General features: G+C 39.8%; 1 protein-coding gene across 4 annotated transcripts in view; it reads right to left on the bottom strand.

Moving 5' to 3' along the window:
- Nucleotides 1–21,839, bottom strand: part of LOC142049352 (chromodomain-helicase-DNA-binding protein 1-like) — an 80,007-nt gene that overhangs the window by 25,976 nt on the left and 32,192 nt on the right. For all 4 annotated transcript variants that reach the window (XM_075077001.1, XM_075077002.1, XM_075077004.1 and 1 more), the window contains exons 10-25: nucleotides 21,468–21,646; nucleotides 20,874–21,001; nucleotides 20,576–20,792; nucleotides 19,864–19,953; nucleotides 18,800–18,990; nucleotides 17,545–17,733; nucleotides 17,211–17,373; nucleotides 15,337–15,489; nucleotides 14,970–15,041; nucleotides 10,124–10,273; nucleotides 4,321–4,469; nucleotides 3,950–4,046; nucleotides 3,764–3,859; nucleotides 2,559–2,735; nucleotides 2,171–2,331; nucleotides 347–388 (exon numbers count right to left, since the gene is read on the bottom strand). In XM_075077001.1, the coding sequence (XP_074933102.1) occupies nucleotides 347–388; nucleotides 2,171–2,331; nucleotides 2,559–2,735; nucleotides 3,764–3,859; nucleotides 3,950–4,046; nucleotides 4,321–4,469; nucleotides 10,124–10,273; nucleotides 14,970–15,041; nucleotides 15,337–15,489; nucleotides 17,211–17,373; nucleotides 17,545–17,733; nucleotides 18,800–18,990; nucleotides 19,864–19,953; nucleotides 20,576–20,792; nucleotides 20,874–21,001; nucleotides 21,468–21,646 (2,254 nt within the window). The remainder of the gene's footprint in view (nucleotides 1–346; nucleotides 389–2,170; nucleotides 2,332–2,558; nucleotides 2,736–3,763; nucleotides 3,860–3,949; nucleotides 4,047–4,320; nucleotides 4,470–10,123; nucleotides 10,274–14,969; nucleotides 15,042–15,336; nucleotides 15,490–17,210; nucleotides 17,374–17,544; nucleotides 17,734–18,799; nucleotides 18,991–19,863; nucleotides 19,954–20,575; nucleotides 20,793–20,873; nucleotides 21,002–21,467; nucleotides 21,647–21,839) is intronic.

Genomic DNA, 21,839 nt, shown 5'->3' with positions numbered 1-21,839 from the left:
TAAGAAAAATGCAAAACTGGCAGTTAGTCTGTTGAAAGCCTATGGCTTTATCCACTCTATAAAACAAGAAAACTGAACGATTGTCACTAATGCAGATTAAACAAGACGGTAAATTATGAAGAAAAACAACCAGTCTTGCAAAATTGAAAGATTTTTCATACTGGCTGTCTATATACTTACTATATATGAAGAAAGGAAAAAAAATTAGTTTAAATTCATGTTATAGTCAAGGGAAAAGATTAGGCACACTATTTTCTCTTCAACCTAAGGTTTCTTGGTGCATTGTTCTAATTTTAATAAAAACAAGGTTCAAAGTTGCTATACAAATATAATCAAGTAAGTTTACCTTTCAAGTGGGCCACCAAATTTCTTGTAACTCTTGATAAACCTAATAACAAAAAAATAATTTTGCAGTTAAAAACATATGCTTAACTACACTGGTTTTAAAAATGTATTTGTAAAGTCTTAGTACAAGGCTATGTGAACAATGCAAAGAAAATAAGAGCTAGAGAGACTAGGAGAGCTTAGTATATCAAGATACCCCCCATTTAAAGCCAGAGTTCTATTTGGTTTAATAACTGATGTAAATAAAACAACAGAAGATACAATTTATTTTAAAAAGTAATTTACTAATTAGTTTCACAAGACAAAGGATTCAGCAACGTGATGTGTCTAATCATTAAAATAAAATGTGGATTTATAGTAAATAGAGAATTCAGACATTATGTTAGGCCTTATAATAAAGAGCTAGCTGCAATTTTAAGGGGATTTTAAGACTTAGGAAAACATAACATGAAAGATAAAGGCATGCAAGAATACCCCTGACAAAAGCAGCAAACCATTTTATGTTAGATGAAATGAAAAGGAAACAGGGCTCTTTAAGGTTATTTATATAATCAAAAAGATTTTGTAAGCTTTACAGTGTTTTAGAGAAACATGAATACTGAAATTACAGAAGCAAAGTAGCATTTCACAAACCAATCAAAGTAAAGCAAACAATTTCTCCTCCTTCTACCAATGAAGTATTTTTAGCACAAAATATTAATGGGACCAGCTGTACAGATTCACTTATGTACTGGTTTTCACTGAGATAAATTTAAATTTCTTCAGAGCACCATACCTGCTAGTATGTTTCAGATTTGTGACCAAAACAGTGTTGATAACACAGGGATGTTTTAGCTATTGCTGAACAGTGCTTACTCAGATTAAAGGCCTTTTCTGCTTCTCACACCACCCCACCAGTGAGTGGGCTGGGACAGCTGACCCCAACTGACCAAAGGGATATTCCATACCATATGGCGTCATGCTCAGTATATAAAGTTGGGGGAAAAAGAAGGAAGGGGGGACATTTGGAGTGATGGTGTTTGTCTTTCCAAGTAACTGTTACGTGTGATGGAGCCCTGCTTTCCTGGAGATGGCTGAACACCTGCCTGCCCATGGGAAGTGGTGAATGAATTCCTTGTTTTGCTTTGCTTCTGTGCGCAGCTTTTGCTTTCCCTATTAAACTGTCTTTATCTCAACCCACGAGTTTTCTCACTTTTACTCTTCTGATTCTCTCCCCAAATCCCTCTGGGGGAGATTGAGCAAGCAGCTGTGTGGTGCTCTAGCTGCTTACCGAGGTTAAACCACAACTTATCAAACTGGATTTTGTATTTATTTATTTTTTTTTTTAAAAAGCACCATATAACATTAATTCAATTAGAATGGCAAGAAATTTAAAACAACAAAACTCACTGAACATTTGTAGATATTTCCACAAAAATGCATTTATCGTTTCTTCAACTACAGTTTTTAGGTTAAATGATGGGAAGTAGAATATTTTGTTTGTATGGTTAAAAAAAAAAAAGCTCAGCCATTTTAGAAACTGTTTTTTTAAAATCACTGTCTTCAGGGGATGCAGGAAGAATAATACAGATTAAAAGACTGTAAAACAATTGAGAACACTGTTCGTACCCAATGTTATCCCTCATCAAAATAGGTTCAAATTCTGGACATAACATTTCTTTATGTCAGCACCCTAAACTACACAGAGTAAAGCCTTAAATGCCTAAAATAAAAATTTTCAACTAAATTCAGGAAACATAGACTGTTTTCCATATTTTCAAACTCTAAAATGATAAAAAAAGATGTTTTGTCCCTTTAAACATGCATGTCCCCCCCCACATCTTACCGCCTAATCTCTGCATCGCTAAAACCTTTAATATTTTCTCGAGGAATAGTTCGTGGTCGTCCACGTTTTTTTGGTCGTTTTCTTTCTGAGATGGAGTCACTATCAGATCCAGAATATCTTCCGCTCCTACTGCGTTTCCCTTCACTTCCATTAAAGTTGATCTGGAATTTCAGATTAAGTAGTTCAAAAGCTACGTGACTAAAACATTTTATTTAATGTGTTGTCTAGCCTGTCAAAAATGGGGTGGGGGGGTGGGGTGGGGTGTGTGTGTGCCATGTGAAAACCACCCAACCCAAAAGTACAAGCCAAAACAGCAGCAATGAAAAAACCAACCAACCAACCAACCAACCACAAAAATCAAAGTTAGTTGGTCAAAACCCAGAGATACCTGTTTTGCACAGTTTCTCATCCTTGGGAGCATATATATTTCTTCAAGCTCTTTTTGTCTTTCTTCCTCTTCTATTCGTCGCCGCTGGACTTCTGGAATGATTTCTTCCCAATTTCTTAAATTTTTTTCTGGTTCCAGCTCAATGTCATCTTCATCCATATTGGAAAAGTTAGCCACCTTAGGTATTGGAACATAAGTATTTTCACCAAATCAATAAATGATTTTATTTAAACAAAGAGTCAGTAATTAATATTTTAGGAAAACTTACTTCAGAATGGCATATTTTATTTATTTTTATATACCAAAATATACACATATAAAATGCTTCATGAAGCACTGTCTCTAATGAAAGTATTTTCATATATGAAATGCACACACTCCATGCAACAGGGCTGAATATAAAGATGAGAATCTTTTTCTTCTTTTACAATTTGAGTAATACAGGAACACTATGAAATACCTCCCCAATAGCTGTGATTGTTTAATTTCCTTCGAAGCAGAAAGCAACTCTAACTGAATGCCCGAATTAATATGAAACTATAATAATGTAGAACTAACCAATCATTAATAAACTGTAGAAATCATAATATGTTGCAAATGAATGATTAGCAGGAAAGTGATTTAGTACTCTACTGATCTAAAAAAGTCCTGCCCTGCTTTAAACAAAAAACAAGAAAAAACACACCACACTCACCAAACCTAAGCAACAACAGAAAGATACACACACACACAAAAAAAAACAACCCCAAACCACCACATACAATTTGGACCCACTTAATATTTTAAGTGTTATCCAGTTAAGCATATCTGGCATATGGGGGCTGAAAGTAATTTCTAAAAGTCATCAACTAAAAAATTCAAGCTTCATTCTCTAGTTTTCAGAAGTACTACAGGTGCTTAACAGCATAAAGCATTAAATGAACAACAGGCCTCCCCAGTATTCTAATAATTAAACCAAAGACTAATGTATTTGTAAATATCTTTCTTATTTTGTTAGCAAAATACATTATGTATTATTAAATGTTTGCGCTGGCAGTAATTACCCTGTATAGGTGAAAACACATTCTATGCCAAAGAATTGATTTATTATCGCACCTGTTTCATAATAACGAAGAAAAGATGAATAGGTGCACAAAAGAAGAAGAAAAAATAGCATTTATAAAGGAAAGTATAATTAAGGGAAGAGGGAGGGAACAGAGCAATACCTTGAACTGTGAAAGCAACTCATCTCCTACAGTCAGTGGGCCTGGCTCATTTTCTCGAGTTTCAGCCCTCTTCAGGATTTCATCTATATCCATTTCCTGAAACAGAAGTTTCTCTTTACAACAAAATAATTCATACATATTTTTAGTTTCTCTGCCCATCAAGTGTAGACGCACTGTTCCATTTACCTGAGGCTCCTCTTCTTCCCCTTCAGGTTCTTTAAAAAGTTCTTCAGCACCGAACTTCAAAATTGCTGATAACTCTTCCTTATTAAAAGGTGTTGAGCTGAAATAGAGAAAGTTTCAGATAAACACTTTATCTTAGTGAATGTTTTCAAATTGCTATTATCATGAGTCAAAATTCCTTTTGACTTTAAAAAAAGCTATATTTAATATGTAAAAAAAATGCACAAAGACAATATACTTGGCAGTCTTTACTTACATACCTCCTTACCACATATTTTTTGCCTTTTATTAAACAAGTGAAAAGACTTGTATTTTTACTCAAATAGTCAGGTATACCTAAGCATAAGTTAATATGAAAGAATAAACAAACATACCTGGAAGGAGTAGAGCCCGTATGTAGTACAGTTTTCCCTGTAGTGTCCATTCTCTGAATTACTAAGTGATCTAACACCATCTTTTTCTTGGCTCTTTCAAGAATATCTTCTTCTACTGATCCTTTTGTGACTAGCCGATAAATATTAACCTAAGCATATTACAAAAAAAGGCTTTATTTAAATGCTCACAAATTACACATGAAAACAATATTCAGATGAAGTTAAAATACATTGAGCAACAAGGGAGAAATGTTAGTTGTGATTACATATCTTTTAAATCTTACTGAACTAGTATTTCATATATGAAAGCAGTCAATCATCTTACCATAGTCGCTACATAAACTATTTTAAAAAAATATAAACAAAAAGAAAGAAATCCTTAGATCTCTCCTCTTTAAACTTCTGTAAATAGGCACGAGCATGGCCACAAAGAAAAGTGTTATACCTGATTACTACTTGAAGCCTTCTACGAGAAACAAACCCAAGGAAAACTATGAAGTATTTAACTTTGAGTAAAACGGATGCACGTGAAGTCTAGCAGTTACATTCTAGAATGACATGATGCCAACGAACGTGGGAAAAGTGCACAACTCTTCCCCCTACCTATCCATATACTACGGCTACCATGCAATCTCTCCATAAACAGAGATTATAACTTTCTTTTAAAACAGGCAAATTCGTATTACTAATATTTTTAGATATTCTTGGCAAGTATTCACAGAATCACAAAATGGTAGGGGCTGGAGATCATCTAGACCAACCCCCCTGCTTGAGCAGGTACACCTAGAGCATGGGGCACAGGACCACATGCAGGCAGGTTTTTAATGTCTCCGGGGAAGGAGACTCCACAACCTCTCTGGGCAGCCTGTTCCACTCCTTTGCCACCCTCACAGTAAAGAAGTTTCTCCTCATATTCAGGTGGAACTTCCTGTGTTCCAACTTGTGCCCATTGCCCCTTGTCCTGTCATTGGGCACCACTGAAAAGAGTCTGGCCCCATCCTCTTAATACCCACCCTTTAGATATTTATAAGCACTGATGAGATCCCGCCTCAGTCTTCTCTCCTCCAGGCTGAACAAACTCAAGTCTCTGAGACTTTCCTCATAAGGGAGATGCTCCAGTCCCCTGATCATCTTGGTAGCGCTCTGCTGGACTTTCACAAGCAGTCCCCTGTCTTTCTTGAACTGGGGGACCCAAAACTGGACACAGTACTCCAGATGTGGTCTCACTAGGGCAGAGTAAAGGGGGGAGGATAACCTCCCTCGACCTGCTGGCCACACTCCTTTTAATGCACACCAGGATACCGTTGGCCTTCTTGGCCACAAGGGCACGTTGGTGGTTCATAGTCAACTTGCTGTCCACCAGCACTCCCAGGTCCTTCTCAGCGGAGCTGCTTTCCAGCAGGTCAGCCCCCAACCTGTACTGGTGCGTGGGGTTGTTCCTCCCCAGGTGCAGGACCTTGCACTTGCTCTTGTTGAATTTCATGAGGTTCCCCTCGGCCCAGCTCTCCAGCCTGTCCAGGTCTCGCTGAATGGCAGCACAGCCTTCTGGCGCATCAGCCACTCCTCCCAGCTTGGTATCATCAGCGAACTTGCTGAGGTTACACTCTATCCCTTCATCCAGGTCATTGATGAATATATTGAACAGGACTGGACCCAGCACAGACTCCTGGGGAACACCGCTAGTTACAGGCCTCCATCCAAACTCTGCCCCATTGATCACAACCCTCTGAGCTCTGTTGTTGAGCCAGTTGTCTGTCCACCTTACTGTCCACTCATCCAACCCACACTAAGTTATCTTGTCTATTAGGATGCTGTGGGTGACTGTGTCGAATGCCTTACTGAATTCGAGATAGACAATATCCACTGCTCTCCCTTCATCGACCCAGCCAGTCACACCATCAAAAAGGCTATCAGGCTGGTCAAGCATGATCTTCCCTTGATGAATCCATGTTACCTACTTCTGATAACCTTCTTTTCCTCTACATGCCTGGAGATGACCTCCAGAATGAACTGATCCATCACCTTTCCGGGGATGGAGGTGAGGCTGACTGGCCTAGAGTTTCCCAGGTCCTCCTTCTTGCCCGTTTTTGAAGATTGGAGTGACATTTGCTTTCCTCCAGTCCTTGGGCACCTCTCCTGTCCTCCATGACCTTTCAAAGATGATGGAGAGCAGCTCAGCAAGAACATCCGCCAGCTCCCTCAGCACTCGTGGGCGCATCCCATCGGGGCCCATGGATTTGTGAGGATCCAGTTTGCCTAGGTGATCTCTAACCCAGTCCTCCTCAACCAAGGGGAGGTCCTCCTTTCTCCAGATTTTCCCTCTCACCTCTGGGGGCTGGGATGCCTGAGGGCCAGCCTTAGCAGTAAAGACCGAAGCAAAGAACGCATTCAGTAAATCTGCCTTCTCTGCATCCTGTGTCACCAGGGCCCCTTCCTCGTTCAGCAGTGGGCCCACTGTATCCCCAGTCTTCCTTTTATTGCTGACGTATTTAAAGAAGCCCTTCTTGTTATCCTTGACACCCCTCGCCAGATTTAGTTCCAAGTGGGCCTTGGCCTTCCTCGTCGCATCTCTGCATACCCTGACAACGTTTCTATATTCCTCTTAAGTGGCCAGTCCCTTTTTCCACATATTGTGAACCTCCCTCTTCCATTTGAGTTTCTCTAGAAGCTCTTTGCTCATCCATGCGGGTCTCCTGGCTCCTCTGCCTGACTTCTTCCTCCTAGGGATGCACTGATCTTGAGCTCAGAGGAAGTGGTCCTTGAATACTGACCAGCTCTCTTGGATCCCCCTGCCTTCTAGAGCCCTAGCCCATGGGATTCCTCCAGGCAGGTCTTTGAAGAGGCCGAAGTTGGCTCTCTTGAAATCCGGGGTTGTAATCGGACTTGTTGCCCTGCTTCTACCACACAGGATCCTGAACTCCACCATCTTCTGGTCACTGCAGCCAAGGCTACCCCCAACCCTCACATCCTCAACCAGCCCTTCCTTGTTTGTTAGTATAAGGTCGAGCAGCACATCTTGCCTCGTTGGGTCCTCCACCACTTGCATCAAAAAGTTGTCCTTGATGCTCTGCAGGAACCTTATGGATCATGCACGCCTCGCCATGTTGTTTTTCCAGCAAATATCAGGGTGGCTGAAGTCCCCCACAAGGACCAGGGCCTGTGATTGTGAGGCTACTTCCAGCTGCCTGTAGAAGGCTTCATCAACTTCCTGATCAGGTGGCCTGTAGCAAACGCCCACAACAGTGTCGCCCATATTTGGCCGTCCCTTAATTTTTACCCACAAGCTCTCAACTTGTTCTCCTTCCACTCCAAGGCACAGCTCGATGCATTCCAGTTGCTCCCTCACATAAAGAGCAACTCCCCCACCTCGCCTTGCTGGCCTGTCTTTCCTGAAAAGCCTGTAGCTATCCATGACCACATTCCAGTCATGTGAACTATTGGACTGGTTTTGGCTGGGATAGAGTTAATTCTCTTCACTGTAGCTGGTAAAGTGTGGATGGCACCTTGATGCTTTAGTTGTTGTTAAGTAGCGGCTAAGTGTCGCTAAGTAGGGCCTGTAGTAGTCAGGGGCCTTTCCAGCTTCCCATGCTCTGCCAGGTGGGAGGGGCACAGCCAAGACAGCTGACCCCAACTGGCCAATGGGATATTCCATAACATATGAAGACATGACCAGTATATTAACCGGGAGAGGTGGCGTGCAGGGAGGTGGTTGCGGCTCGGGGGCTGGTGGCGTTGGGTCGGTGGGTGGTGAGCGGCTGCGCCACCTGTTTGTTTGTTTAGGTTTTTCATTCCCCCTTCCCCCCAGCCCCTGGTTTCGTCTTTCTCTCATTATTTTCCTTTTCATTGCATTATTTTTTGTTGTTGTTGTTGTTGTTATTGTTTTATTTTAATTATTAAACTGTTCTTATCTCAACCCATGAGCTGTCTCACTTTTACCCTTCTGATTCTCTCCCCCATCCCACCAGTGGGGGAGTGAGCGAGCAGCTGTGTGGGGCTGAGTTTTTGGCTAAACCACAACAGCTATCCCACCATGTCTCTGTGATTGCAATGAGATCATGGCCCTGCGACCGCACACAGACCTCTAGTTCCTCCTGTTTATTCCCCACGCTGCGTGCGTGGGTGTACAGGCATTTCAGAAAGGTACTTGAGCATACAGGTTTCCCTGGAGGGGTGCATGAGGATCCACTATAGCCATGCACACCCCTGAGGTGGTTGGTGTCCTGGTTGTCATCCTGTGAGGCAGCTACGGCACCTTTGTCACTGCTCTGGTTGGCCTGTCTTATTGCCCCGTTGTATGTTATTGCATTAGCATTGCCACGTTGGCGGCCACCCCCAAGTCCCTCAGTTTAAAGCTCTCTTCACCAAGTTGGCCAGCCTGCTGCCAAAGATTCCCTTACCCCTTCCAGGTAGGTGGATGCCATCCCTCCCTAGCAGGCTATGCTTGCTGAAGAATGTCCAGGTGTCATAAAAGCCAAAACCCTCACGTTGACACCAGCCACGTAGCCAGGAGTTGATTTGCATTATTCGCCTTTTTCTAGTTGCCCATTTTTCTCTATTGGTTTAAGCTGGAGGAGAAGACGACTTGGGCACCAATATTTTTCACTTGCTCCCCCACAGCTTCATAGCCTTCCTTAGTTCTTCCCAGGCTCTGGCTTGCAGCTTCATTTGTGCCCACATGGAAGAGGAACAGCGGATAGTTCTCTGCACTCTTGACAAGTTGTGGCACCCCCTCAGCAATGTCTTGGATCTTAGCTCCCGGAAGGGAGCAAACGTCTCGTGACTCCCCGTCAGGTCGGCAGATGGGTGCCTCAGTGCCTTTTAACAGGAGTCACCCACTAGAAGCACCGATCTCTTCTTTTTACGGTATCTGTTCTGTGTTGCTGGTATAGTTGCACCTTGCAGCCCTTACTTGTGAGTGTCTGCAGCTGCTAAAGCTTCATATCTGTTGTTGGTAGTGATGATGGAGGGTGGGGGCTGAAGCAGAGCCCTGCTTTTGCAGGTCACCAGGGTCCAAGCTGCCTCGTTCTCAGTGGTGTCTGCTACAGGAATGTGGTTCTGAAACCACCTATCTCTCTCTGCCTCGGCTCCACTAATACTGCGCAGCCTTCTAACTGTCTCCTGCAACTCAGTCACCTGGCACAGCAGATCATCAACCTGTGCACACCTTGTGCAGGTGCTTACCTTCACACTAGGAGAAGGGTCCAGGCACTCGTTGCAACCTACCACCTGTACTGAAGCCTCCTTCTTTACCAGTTCCATCTGGGTGGATGCATCAGACATCTCTGGGGCTTTCTCCGTGGGAACACTGTTTTTAGCTCTGAGGCAAGCGCCCACCATCCTGGCAGAGACCTAGAGAACTTCCCTGGGCTGTGGGCCTACAAGCAGGATGCAGCACCCTCCCTGCTCTCCCTGCCTGCGTGAACTGCCGAGCAAACTGCCGCGACATGCCCTGGCTGCCATGCCATGCCCCGTTCGCTGTGCTCCTGGTCCCTCACACTCCCCGGGGCCTTAACTCTCCCACGGTTGCTCGTGGCAATGCCCAGACCGTGTCAGCCTCATTCGCAAGAGTTGCTGGGACCTGGCGGGCTGCTCTGCTCTTCCTCAGGCTTCCCTGGCTCCGGGAACCCTCTCGTCCACCCCAATCTAGTGCCCAGCTGCGGAACTTACTGTTCCCGCTGCTGTGTTTGTCGCCAACTAGTTATTCTCAAAATACATGAAGACTGCAATGGCACAGACAGACAGCTTATGGCTATCATATGAAACCCTCCTCCAGGTTTGAAGTTTAAAAGACAAGTGTGCATACCTGTTTCTTCTGTCCAATCCTATGAGCTCTAGCCTGTGCTTGCAGATCATTCTGTGGATTCCAGTCAGAATCAAATATAACTACAGTGTCAGCAGATGCCAAGTTTATACCTAATCCTCCAGCTCTGGTAGACAGTAAAAAGCAGAAGTCCTGAAATTATAGAATAAGAAATAGCTTTATATATATTACCTATAATATTCTTCAAGGAATCATTATGACACTTCTTTATATGCTCTGTGGAGCAGACTATGAACTCATACACTTCATTATGAATGTCATAAACATGTTAGGTTTGTAATGCAATAAGGTGCTTGCCATGGCTAGAGCCAGTAGATCTCCATTAGAAAAGAACAGAATAGACTAGACTACTTCAGTTGGAAGGGACCTACAATGATCATCTAGTCCAACTGCCTGACCACTTCAGGGATGACTAAAAGTTAAAGCAGGTTGTTAAGGGGATTGTCCAAATGCCTTTTAAATACTGACAGGCTTGGTGCATCGACCACCTCTACCTCTCTAGGAAGCCTGTTCCAGGGTTTGACCACCCTCACTGTAAAGAAATGCTTCCCGAAGTCCAGTCTAAACCTCCCCTGGTGCAGCTTTGACCCATTCCCACACATCCTATCACTGGATACCAGGGAGAAGAGATCAGCACCTCTCTCCCCACTTCCCCTCCTCAGGAAGCTGTAGAGAGCAATGAGGTCACCCCTCAAGTCTCCTTTTCTCCAAACTAGACAAACCCAGAGTCCTTAGCCGCTCCTCATAGGACATACCTTCCAGCCCTTTTACCAGCAGCTTTGTTGCCCTCCTCTGGACACATTCAAGGACATTAACATCCTTCTTAAATTGTGGGGCCCAGAACTGCACACAATACTCAAGGTGAGGCTGTACCAATGCTGAATTCAACAGGATCATCATCTCTCTTGACCAGCTGGTTATTCTGTGTTTGATGCACCCCAGAATGTGGTTTGCCCTCTTGGCTACCAGGACACACTGCTGACTCATATTGAGCCACTGAGCCTGCTGCTGACCAGCACCCCCAGATCCCTTTCTGCAGGGCTGCTCTCCAGCCGCTCCTCTCCCAAACTATACTTGTGCCCAGCATTACTCTGTCCCAGGTGCAGAATCCAGCATTTGTTCTTGTTAAATTTCATCCCATTAATCATCGCCCAATGCTCCAATCTATCTAGATCCCTCTGCAAGGCCTCTTGTCCCTCGAGAGAGTCAACAGCACCTCCCAGGTTGGTATCATCAGCAAACTTGCTAATGGTGCATTCAACTCCTGCAACCAGATCATTGATAAAAATATCGAATGGAACTGGTCCTAATATTGAGCCCTGAGGAACACTGCTGGTGACTGGTTGCCAGCCAGATGTAGCCCCGTTCACTACAACCCTTTGAACCCTGCCCTTCAGCCAGTTCTTCACCCAGCGCACCATGTATCTGCTCATCCCACAGTTGGACAACTTGTCCAGAAGGGTGCTGTGAAGGACAGTATCAAAAGCCTTACTAAAATCCAGAAAAACTACATCCACTGTCTTCCCTTCATCCACTAGGCAGGTGACCTTATCATAGAAGGAGATCAAATTAGTTAAACAGGACTTTCCCTCTGTGAACCCATCCTGACTGTGCCTGAGGATTACATTGTCCTTTAAATGCCTTTTTGTAGTACCCAGTAGGATCTTCTCCATAATTTTTCCAGGTACTGAGGTTAGACTAACAGGTCTGTAGTTCCCTGGGTCTTCCCTCATGCCCTTGTAAGTTGGAATAATGTTTGCTAGCTTCTAGTCAGCAGGGACCTCCCCAGACTCCCAAGACCTTTGGTAGATGATTGAGAGGGGTCCTGCCATAACATCCGCTACCTTCTTCAGTACTCTGCAATGAAACCCATCAGGCCCCATGGACTTGTGAACATTCAGCTGATACAGCTGGTCCCTTACAATTTCAGTGCCCACAAATGGAAAGTCACTGTTCCTGCAGTCATGGTCCTCCAACTCAGGGGACTGGGCAGCCAAAGGTATATCAGTATTATTAAAGACTGAGGCAAAAAATGCAGTGAATGCCTCCACTTTGTCTTCATCCCTATTAGTCAGGTGACCATCTTCAAGAAGTATCGGTCCAATATTTTCCTTGGACCTCCTCTTGCTATTAACATACTTTAAAAAAGCCTTTCTTGCTGTCTGACGCAACACTGGCCAGTTTCAACTCTAACTGAGCTTTGGCCGTTCATGTCTTCTCCCTGCATATATGAACCACAGCTCTGTAATCTTCCTGCAAAGCCCGACCTTGCTTCCAGAGATCATACTATTTCCTTTTCCTCTTGAGCTTCCCCCGTTGTATGTTATTGCATTAGCATTGCCACGTTGGTGGCCACCCCCAAGTCCCTCAGTTTAAAGCTCTCCTCACCAAGTTGGCCAGCCTGCTGCCAAAGATTCCCTTACCCCTTCCAGATAGGTGGATGCCATCCCTCCCTAGCAGGCTATGCTTGCTGAAGAATGTCCCCTTTATGGGGGCAGATTTCTATGGGATATGAAAGTTAAATGGACTTAATCATCCTGTTTGTTTCTCATACTGCGTGTGTTGGTGTACAATCATTTCAGATATGTTCCTGAGCCCTCCGTGCTCCCAGGAACAGTTTAAATATTCCCACTAGCATTGCCACTCTCAAGCGATGCCATGCCAATCCTTGGCTTACCTACTGCAATCTTGTTGGTATCCCCTTCCCCCATCGATTCTAGTTTAAAGCTCTCGATCAGTATGTTGTGGGTTAACCCCCGTAGGCAGCTAAGCACCATGCAGCCACTCAATCACTTCTCACCCACATCCCCAGTGGGATAGGGCAAGAGGAAAGGAAGACTAAAAGCAAGTAAACTTGGGGGACAAGATAAAAATTGTTTAATAAGCAAAGGAGAAGTGGAAGAAGAGTGAAAGAAAAGAAAACAAAACCAAAACAAGTCATGCAAAAGCAATCACTCACCACCTCCCATGGGTAGGACCAATGGCCAGCTAGTTCCCAAGCAAAAGATGGCTAACCTCCCTAAACCTCCTCCTCTCCCTTTTTATTGCTGAGCATATTATATGGCATGGAATAACTCTTTGGTTTGTTTGGGTCATCTGGCTGGTTATGTCCCCTCCCAACCTCTTGCAAACACTCTAGCCTATTCACTGAGGGAGCAGAGTAAGAAACAGACAAGGCCTTGACACTATGCAAACACTGTTCAGCAACAGCTAACACACTGGTGTGTTATTAGCATTGTTTTTGTCACAAATCTAAAACAGCACCCTACAAGCTGCTATGAAGTCTATTAACTCCAGCCCATCCAGACCCAGTATAAGTATAAAGCAAACTGATATCACTTTCTCTTGTGAACAGTTATTGACTTCTCCATGGTTTAAAGGAAGCAGCATCCTAGAAGATAATCAAAAGCCATTTGGGGAGGAAAAAACTAAGCAAAACACTGGCCAAAAGTACAAACCCCCTTGTTGTTAAAGCCTCATGTGTGCCCAAGTCCCTCTGTTTTTTTTGTTAAGAAAACTAAAGCATTCTGCTGGGGTCAATACTCTTCAACATATTCATAAATAATATGAAAATGAGATGAGCAATGAGGTGACAATGTTTGCAGATGATACGGAGTTATTCAGGGACAACTACAAAGGACTACAGAAGGATCTTATGAGAGGGGCAATAAAAAAGCATATGAAATTGAAGATGAAATGAAATAGGAAATAATTTTGAGTTTTAAATACAGCAAAAGGTAATAGCAAGCCATTACTGCTCAGGAATGAGTCCTTGGAATTGTCATAGATATTTCCATGAATGCCTTAGCTCAGTAACAGGAAAAAAAAAGTTTTATTGATTATTAGGAAAGAAATAGAGAAACAGGAAATAATTTTATTGCTGCACAACTCCATAGCTTGCCTCCATTCTTGAATACTGTGTGAAGTCTGGATCCCCCTTCATCTTAAAAACTGTACAGTACAACTACAAGGATTCCAGAAAAAGGCAATGATGTCTATACTAGAAATTTAAAACAGAACTTCTGTATTTAACAAATATCTGAAGTTTATGTTATGAAATTAAGTCCTTCCTCCTCAACCATAGCAGAAACATAAGCTCAGCAGCAACTGACAAATACTATACTTCTATTACTGAAAAACCCTGTCAGCGTAGCACAAAAGACCTAAGATTATCAAAGGTATGGAATAGCTTCCATAGTAGGAAACCTAAATAAACTAGGAATCTCAAGTGGTACACAAACAATGACTAGAAAACAGTTCTTCAGTTTCTTCCAGGACAAGGAAATAAGAGGCAACAAATGAAGAGAAGAGAAGCCAAATTTAAAGCTATTAAAGATAGTTATGTATATCCTTGCATGAAGAAAAACTCAAACCTACTTAGGCAATAGGCAGAATTTCTGTGTCAAATGATTGTGTAAAAGTTCAGTGCTCCTGTAACAACTGAAGTATTAAGTCCTACACAACAAAATAAATTCTTCAGTTTTTATACAATACTTAAAATTACTTTGATAAAGAGCACTAACAAAAATCTAAAAATATAACTATGTGGTTATATTAGTTAAACACCATTTTCATAAATTCTATGTTTCCTATTTAGTCTCCTCCTAGTTTTTCAGTGATTTTTTTTGGTTGTGGATTTGTGGGTTTTTTTTTGTTTGTTAATAGTTGTAAACCTTATAGTCTAGGCAATAACAATGGTATTTCAACATAATCTATCCCTCACTTTATTCTATCTTCAATATTTGTGCAATATTTGTTATATTTCTTGGAGGGGGGGGGAAAAAAAGCTGAGTAGATTAAAAAAAACAACCACCCATTAATAGCATACCTCTGATCCTTCTGCATTAAAATGATCCAGGGCTTGTTTCCTCAATTCCCCTTTTATTGATCCATCAAGTCTCTAAAGAGATTGAACAATACAGTTAAAAAGGAACTCCTACTATATTCTAATCAGAGCAACTTGAATTCTCAATTGCCAAAACAATTGGGGGGTGGAATAAGAGGAATGTAACACTTCATCTTTCCAATTCATCAGTTTCATTTCAAAATACATTTCAAAATAGCATTTAGTAATTGCCAGTCTCTTCCTATACGTGAAATTAAACTTTCATAAATCTTTCTACAAAAAGGACACACTTCTTAAGATAAAGTGGTAAAGATCAAGGCTTCTTGGCTACTACCAGCAAAATTCTTACCTGAAAGGGAAACTGACGATATTTCAAATACTCTGCTAGGATGTCTAGCATCCTCACCATCTGAGAGAAAATCAGTACTCTGTTGCCACGTTCTCGTAGACGAATCAGTAGCTTGTCAAGAAGGATTAGTTTCCCACTGCTACGTATTAAATGCTACAAGACAAGAAAACATGTATTGCAAAATAAGTTCACCTCAACACTAATATACACTGCAGATGGTTAGACATTCATTAACTGAACATGAAAGTTTAATAAGTGTTTCGTCAGTACTGATCTTGTAAAAACTCATTATAAAAGCATTAAGTAGTCTAACTGAAACCAACAGGAGTACTGACTAGCATGTTTTTCAAATAAATGCATTTCTCAGCTCTGGCTCATAAAACAGCATCTTAACTTTTCATTAAAATATTAATTAAATATGCTGTGCTATGAGTTAAAGCAGTTACAGTGTAGACTCAAGTTCTTTTCTACCAAATAAACGACGATGACAAAGAGACTACCTGGCTACCTTAGTACTACTTGCTCCTCACTTTCTGTCTTTTGAACAGAAATAAGCATTGCTGCTTGATCCTCTAAGTATTTTTAAACAATGCCTAATCAGTCAAGTTTCTCAGGAAAGACAGAAGTGAGAGGAATCTTGTTTGTAGATGTCAACAGGCTTTAGTTAGGTTACAATGTTAAGCCTTCTCAGCTCCAGTGGGAACAACTAGAACAGAAACTCAGATGCATGCCAAATTTAACGTTGAAAACATTAGGCCTCTTTAGCTGAAGAGGCTCAGGATAGAATTTTGGAGAGTAAAAAATTTGGAGTTAGGTGCTTTTATCTTTTAAGCCAGAAATGAGAAGGATGTATCATTCATAATTAGAGCTAACAAAGCTTATTCAGATGAGCCAAGGAAATCATTGTTACAAGTATGCAATTATTAGCAATAATGGCTGAACAGTTGATGAGTTTATAAATTTAAGGTAGTTAGTGTGCGCCAAGTTGCAAATGAAACATCCTTTAGCTTTGATAAGCACTTCATAATATAAAATAGCTTGTGCAGTAACAGCTTGTGATTTCAATCTAGTAGTTTTGGGAAAGTATTTAAATTATGAACCTCAAAAGTTTACAGAAAAAAAAAAAGAACCCTGATCTTTAGAAACATTTATGTTGTTATAAACTGCATCAATTATAACAGTCCTTTTATTTGTTGCTGTGGTTCTCAACAGTTTTAGTACAAAGATTAGTTAACCTTGGCAAAAAAACCCAAACTATAAACCTACAACACAGTCACAGACCATCTTTGGTAGTGATGCTATAATTGCTTTCATTTATAACAACAACAAAACTAGACTCAGCTTTGGATGCTTATTACTTTTATTTCCTTTCACTTTGGTTGTTTGAAGGCATGCAGAGAACAGTGTTTGATTATAAAAAAAGCTTAAAGAGATTCTGCAGATTACTTTCTGCTATCACACAGATTGCTGGTGTACCACTGCCAGTCACATGCATTTGCATTTATATTCAATTTACCCATTTATTTAACTGCTTTATTTTAATCTGGGTTTAAAATAGGACTTAAGTTTATTTAGTCTGAAAATACACAGACTATTTCAAACTGTTTCCTTTTTATTTTGATCATAATTCAAGCCAGGGATATTTTATTTAGTATTAATCTCTCTATTATTCAGTTCTAGTTAAGAAACAAACAAACAACAACAGAAAAATCAATTCACTTACCTGTAAAACCCAGGATGCACATTTAATGGAGAACTTGTTCTTTCTTAATATACTTTAATAAGAACTAGTAAATTGCCAGAACACTGTAAAATTACTGCGTGCATATTAGAGGTGCAAAAACACTTTTTAAAAAGAAAAAAAAAGGTATTACCTGTAAGGCCTCCTGTTTATTATAGAATTCATTATCATCTGGTGGTTTAATGAGGTAGCAATGGTTACAGCACTTCTTGAGTTCCATCATGATGTTCAAAAAGCCTGAGGTACTGCCTTTTGAACCTTTACTCAGGGCTTTATAATTTCTGGTTAAAATCCATCTATGAAATAGAATGTGCAATGGAAGTAATTTCTAACCATTTGTGGAAACATGAAGGATGGAAGTTCTCAAAATATCAGTTCAAATTGTGTTATGAGAACTATTACACTTCAGTAATTTTCATACAGACATATCATTAAAATAGCAGGAATTAAAAAGTGTCATTACTTACTTGTAATATTGCTTCTGCAATGCACTCATTTCCATCCTCAAAATTTGTTCAACCTTGGCAGGTAAAGACTTTTCTACATCTTTTTTAACTCTTCTGAGTAGAAATGGTTCAAGTTCTTTGTGAAGACTTGCATAACCAAACTCTCTCCCTTTGCCATGCTCCTCTTCAAAATCTTCCCAGGAAGAAAACCTTCAACGTAAGAAAGAATAAAGGTAAAATAGTGACATACCATGAACACACACACAAAGACCATAAATATACCACATGTGCACAAACACATATGGACTTCTTCCCTACTCCCCTCTGTTTTATTTAATAAGTTTCTGAATTTGCATCTCAAGAAATTCCAAATATTTTGTCTGCAAATAGGAGATCAGAAATTTCCAAACTCTTTTACAGAATGAAAATTCAAAACAAACTACTGAAAACCCAAAATTTTACTCTTCTGCATGGAAACTCAGGTAGAAGATTGCAGAAATTCCATTGTATTTCTCAAGAGCAGCATGAAAAAATAGTTGTATAGCTGAAGGAAGTGCAAGAGAACAGACCACTTCACATACTTTTTGCTGCCTATATGGACTAGCTGAAATGTGATTATCCTCTGGTATGTGCTAACAGACTAAAAGAATGGACTTTATGATCAAATGAAGAATAGGTGCCAGACAACAATCTTAGTGGCTTTGCTTGTAAAGTTCTGAAGAAGTCAATGCAATGCATAGCTCTAAAACTAATTGGAGCTACAGTGCTTTGTATTTACAAGATATCCGAAAGGAATATGTGCTCTTATTTATCCCAGATATAAAGAGAGGTCAGTGTAGAATAATGTCAATACAGTAAACCTATTTATGCAAACCATAAGAGCAAATTGGCTGCCTGACTGAACCACTGGATATCGGGCATTGTGGTACAATCTTGTTTTCATTCATGGTACTAACACAGAAGACATCCTCAGTCCCATTCTATTTCCTTAGAGTAAATCCATGTGATTTTCCTTTTAGATTAAGATGAAGCATCTTTTCAGAGTTCTAAGCCATACATCAATCCATCTTTTTTGTGGATGGCTAAAATAGAAAAAGTGACAACTGCTACCAAAACAATTTATCAAGAGCAGCATGAAAAATGCATGCATCTACTTTATATAAAATATTTTAACTATTTCACAATGGAATTCTTTATCTCTATTGATTCTCCAATCACTACAATATTCCACTGTGAGAAACTTCACCACAAAAAAAATAAAAATCATGTTCCTTACTTTTCTGGCATGATGAAGTGCAGCAAAGACCAAAGCTCTTTGAGGGAGTTTTGCAGAGGGGTTCCAGTAATAAGAAGACGATGATTAGACTTAAAGTCTATTAAAGTCTTATACAGAAGGGAATCATCATTTTTCAAACGATGAGCTTCGTCAACTCCTATAAATACCCAATTCAGACCACCAAGGAATGACTTAAAGAAATTGGGAGGGGAAGACATTATACAAGTTAATATATTATGCAACTTCTGACATTTTACATGAGGTTATATATACACCATCACTCCTTTTATTTTAATAACAAATGGACACCTATATGTTTTTAGTATTAATTATGTTTTTTATGTTTTATGTTTGCTGGATTCAACAAAAAGCTATGCGGGCATCCCAAGTTTAAAAGGAAAGTATAAACCAAGTTTATACTTGGGGGGGAGGAGAAAGACAAAAAGCTGGTCTATAAATTTTCAATTGACCCCCAAAAAAACCAAAACCAAAAAAAAAATCCACTATTGACTCTCTTATTTCCAGCATGTACAAACAAATGAAATGGAAAGCCAACGAGCAGAACTTTTTAAATTAAGATTTTCATATGCTGTTAGGATTAACAATAACTCTATGTGCTATCATCATGAAGAGAATACTAATATACATATATATAATACTGCACACAAATACAAAGATAAAACATGGGATTTCAGAGTTGTGAATCACAGGTGTTTGGGGCTAGGGGTTGGTTTGTTTTTTCAGTTCCTGGATGATGGTCTACAGGAAAGTAGAGATTTTGAGATGCAAAGAAATTACTACAGTAATGTGAAGCTCAAACAAACTGAAGAAAAAGAAGTTTTACCCACTTGATATGGGGGTGGACAGGATGACACAGAAAGCCTCACCACACATACATAAAATCTAAAAGTGCTTAAAGAAAACTTCACTGTCATACTTCCAAGAGTAAAGCTGTCATACTCCCCATCCATTTTAATGGCCCAGAACCCAAATATGTGCCAACTCTAAAGGAGTTTTACACTCTACAAATTATTTTATCTCTCTGAAGAAGTAAGTGTGATTACCTTATCCTTCAGCAAAATTTCATAGGTTGTTAGAAGTATATTAAATTTTAATCGCTTGGTCTGTGGATGCATCCATTCATGAGTTCTTATCTACAAGAAGAATCAAGTGAACTATAAGCTAGAGAAAAATGGACTTATTGATCGGGATGACTTCAGGTACTACAGCAATAGAGATTTTAAGTGACATACAAGAATCTGATAATGAAAAAGGAACATAACAAATGAAGTTGTTTTTGTTTTGTTTAAAGTTATTAAACAGTGGTGGGGGTGTGTTCTTTTTGCTTGGTTGGGTTTTTGTGGATTGGTGTGTGTGTGGTTTTTGGTTTTTTTGTGGTTTGCTTTGTTTTGTTTTGTTTTAAACTTTAATGGATAAGGTTACTTACATTCCTCCTTTCAGAAAACAAATTAAGATTATGTCTGTCTGGCTTAAATGTTTATTTTATGCACCTAAATAATCACATTACAAAAGACAATTTATTTTCAAATGCAAGGTTGCATTTAATCCTTTTTATTATTAAGGAGGAATGAAATCTTTCACATACATTTATATTGGATCAAAATTTATGCTTTTAATTTGCATTTTAAACACATACAATGTTTCAAATAAGTATTTGCTCATTCCTAATCAAAATATGAGATTAACATAAGACAGGAACATGAAGTAAGTCTTGTTTACCACTAATCTTTTTCAATGATGCAAAGAAATACTCACCATATTTCTGCTAGTTATATCTCCTAAGTAAACCACAGCATTCATCTGAGGAGCCCAAGTTTGAATCTCTCTTTGCCAAGATGTCAAGGTAGAAAGTGGCACGACTAGCAAGAAAGGCCCATACAGTTGATGTTCATGAAACAGGTAGTTCAGAAAAGATATTGTTTGTATTGTTTTACCCAGACCCATTTCATCTGCAAGAATACAACTATTCCCTCTAAAAAACAAAACAAACAAACAAAAATTTATAAATACTTTCAAATTAAAAATGGCAAGACTAATTTAAGACTATACTTACTTGCACCATGAGTGAGCAAGCCAGTTCAGTCCATTTAACTGATAATCTCTTAACTCTAAACTCTCATGTCCTCCAATATAAGATGGTTGCTTCTTTAGTGCAACAAACCTCGGCCTCTGTTTTAGAATCTGTCAAAAGCAAATTGAACATCAGTCCTGCTACTAAGTGAAGTTACCAAAACGTCTTATAGAAACAAAGTAGCAGTAGGAATCTGTTTGGTCAAGTCTAGTATTTATTCATCACAGACAACTGGGCCATATAACAATATCAACCCATTTGCAAGCTAAAATTAGTTTGCTGATCTAAATTCCACAACAGAAGTGACATGAACTCATTCACAAATGTTACTTTTAAAACAAATTAAAGTACTAAACAATTCCATCTTTGAATGGCAATAAAATAAGTAGGGAACAAATATCTATAAAAGGCTATTCTTAATAGTGATACTTGCTACGTATATAAATATAGCTATCATTCTTCTGCTCTAAACAACATTCAAAAACATTTTAATATGCATCTTATTTCTGGATGCATAAAAGAATTTTTTTTTATTATTATTGCAACTGTATAAATCCATTGAAATTACACACTCACCTTGCAGTCCTTAAATGGAGTGGTCTTGGACTGATTTCTGCTAAAATACTCATCAATACACCCCTGAAATTTTTTGGCAATGAGAGCACCATCTTCCCAGCTGCATTCTGAGTAAGGCAGACCCTGCCATTTGCAATAGTAATCTGGATAACCAGCTGCTGATTTCTGATTTGAATGAGCTGCAGAAATGCATCAGAGATACCAGATCAATATTTTCCTTCTGTATTTTACAAAAGCACTCATTTTAGGTGATAAGACAACATGAACTAGTTTCACAGCAAAGACAGTATGACAACTTTTCTTTTAATCAGAGATTTTCTTTTGCCTTAACTTGTTAGGGTTACTAATAACCTAAATTTCTTAACTATAAAT

Source organism: Phalacrocorax aristotelis, chromosome W (genome assembly GCF_949628215.1).
Source record: "Phalacrocorax aristotelis chromosome W, bGulAri2.1, whole genome shotgun sequence".
In the NCBI taxonomy this organism is placed as follows: domain Eukaryota; kingdom Metazoa; phylum Chordata; class Aves; order Suliformes; family Phalacrocoracidae; genus Phalacrocorax; species Phalacrocorax aristotelis.
The sequence above is the reverse complement of the archived record's forward strand: the minus strand, read 5'-3'. Positions and strand labels throughout refer to the sequence as shown.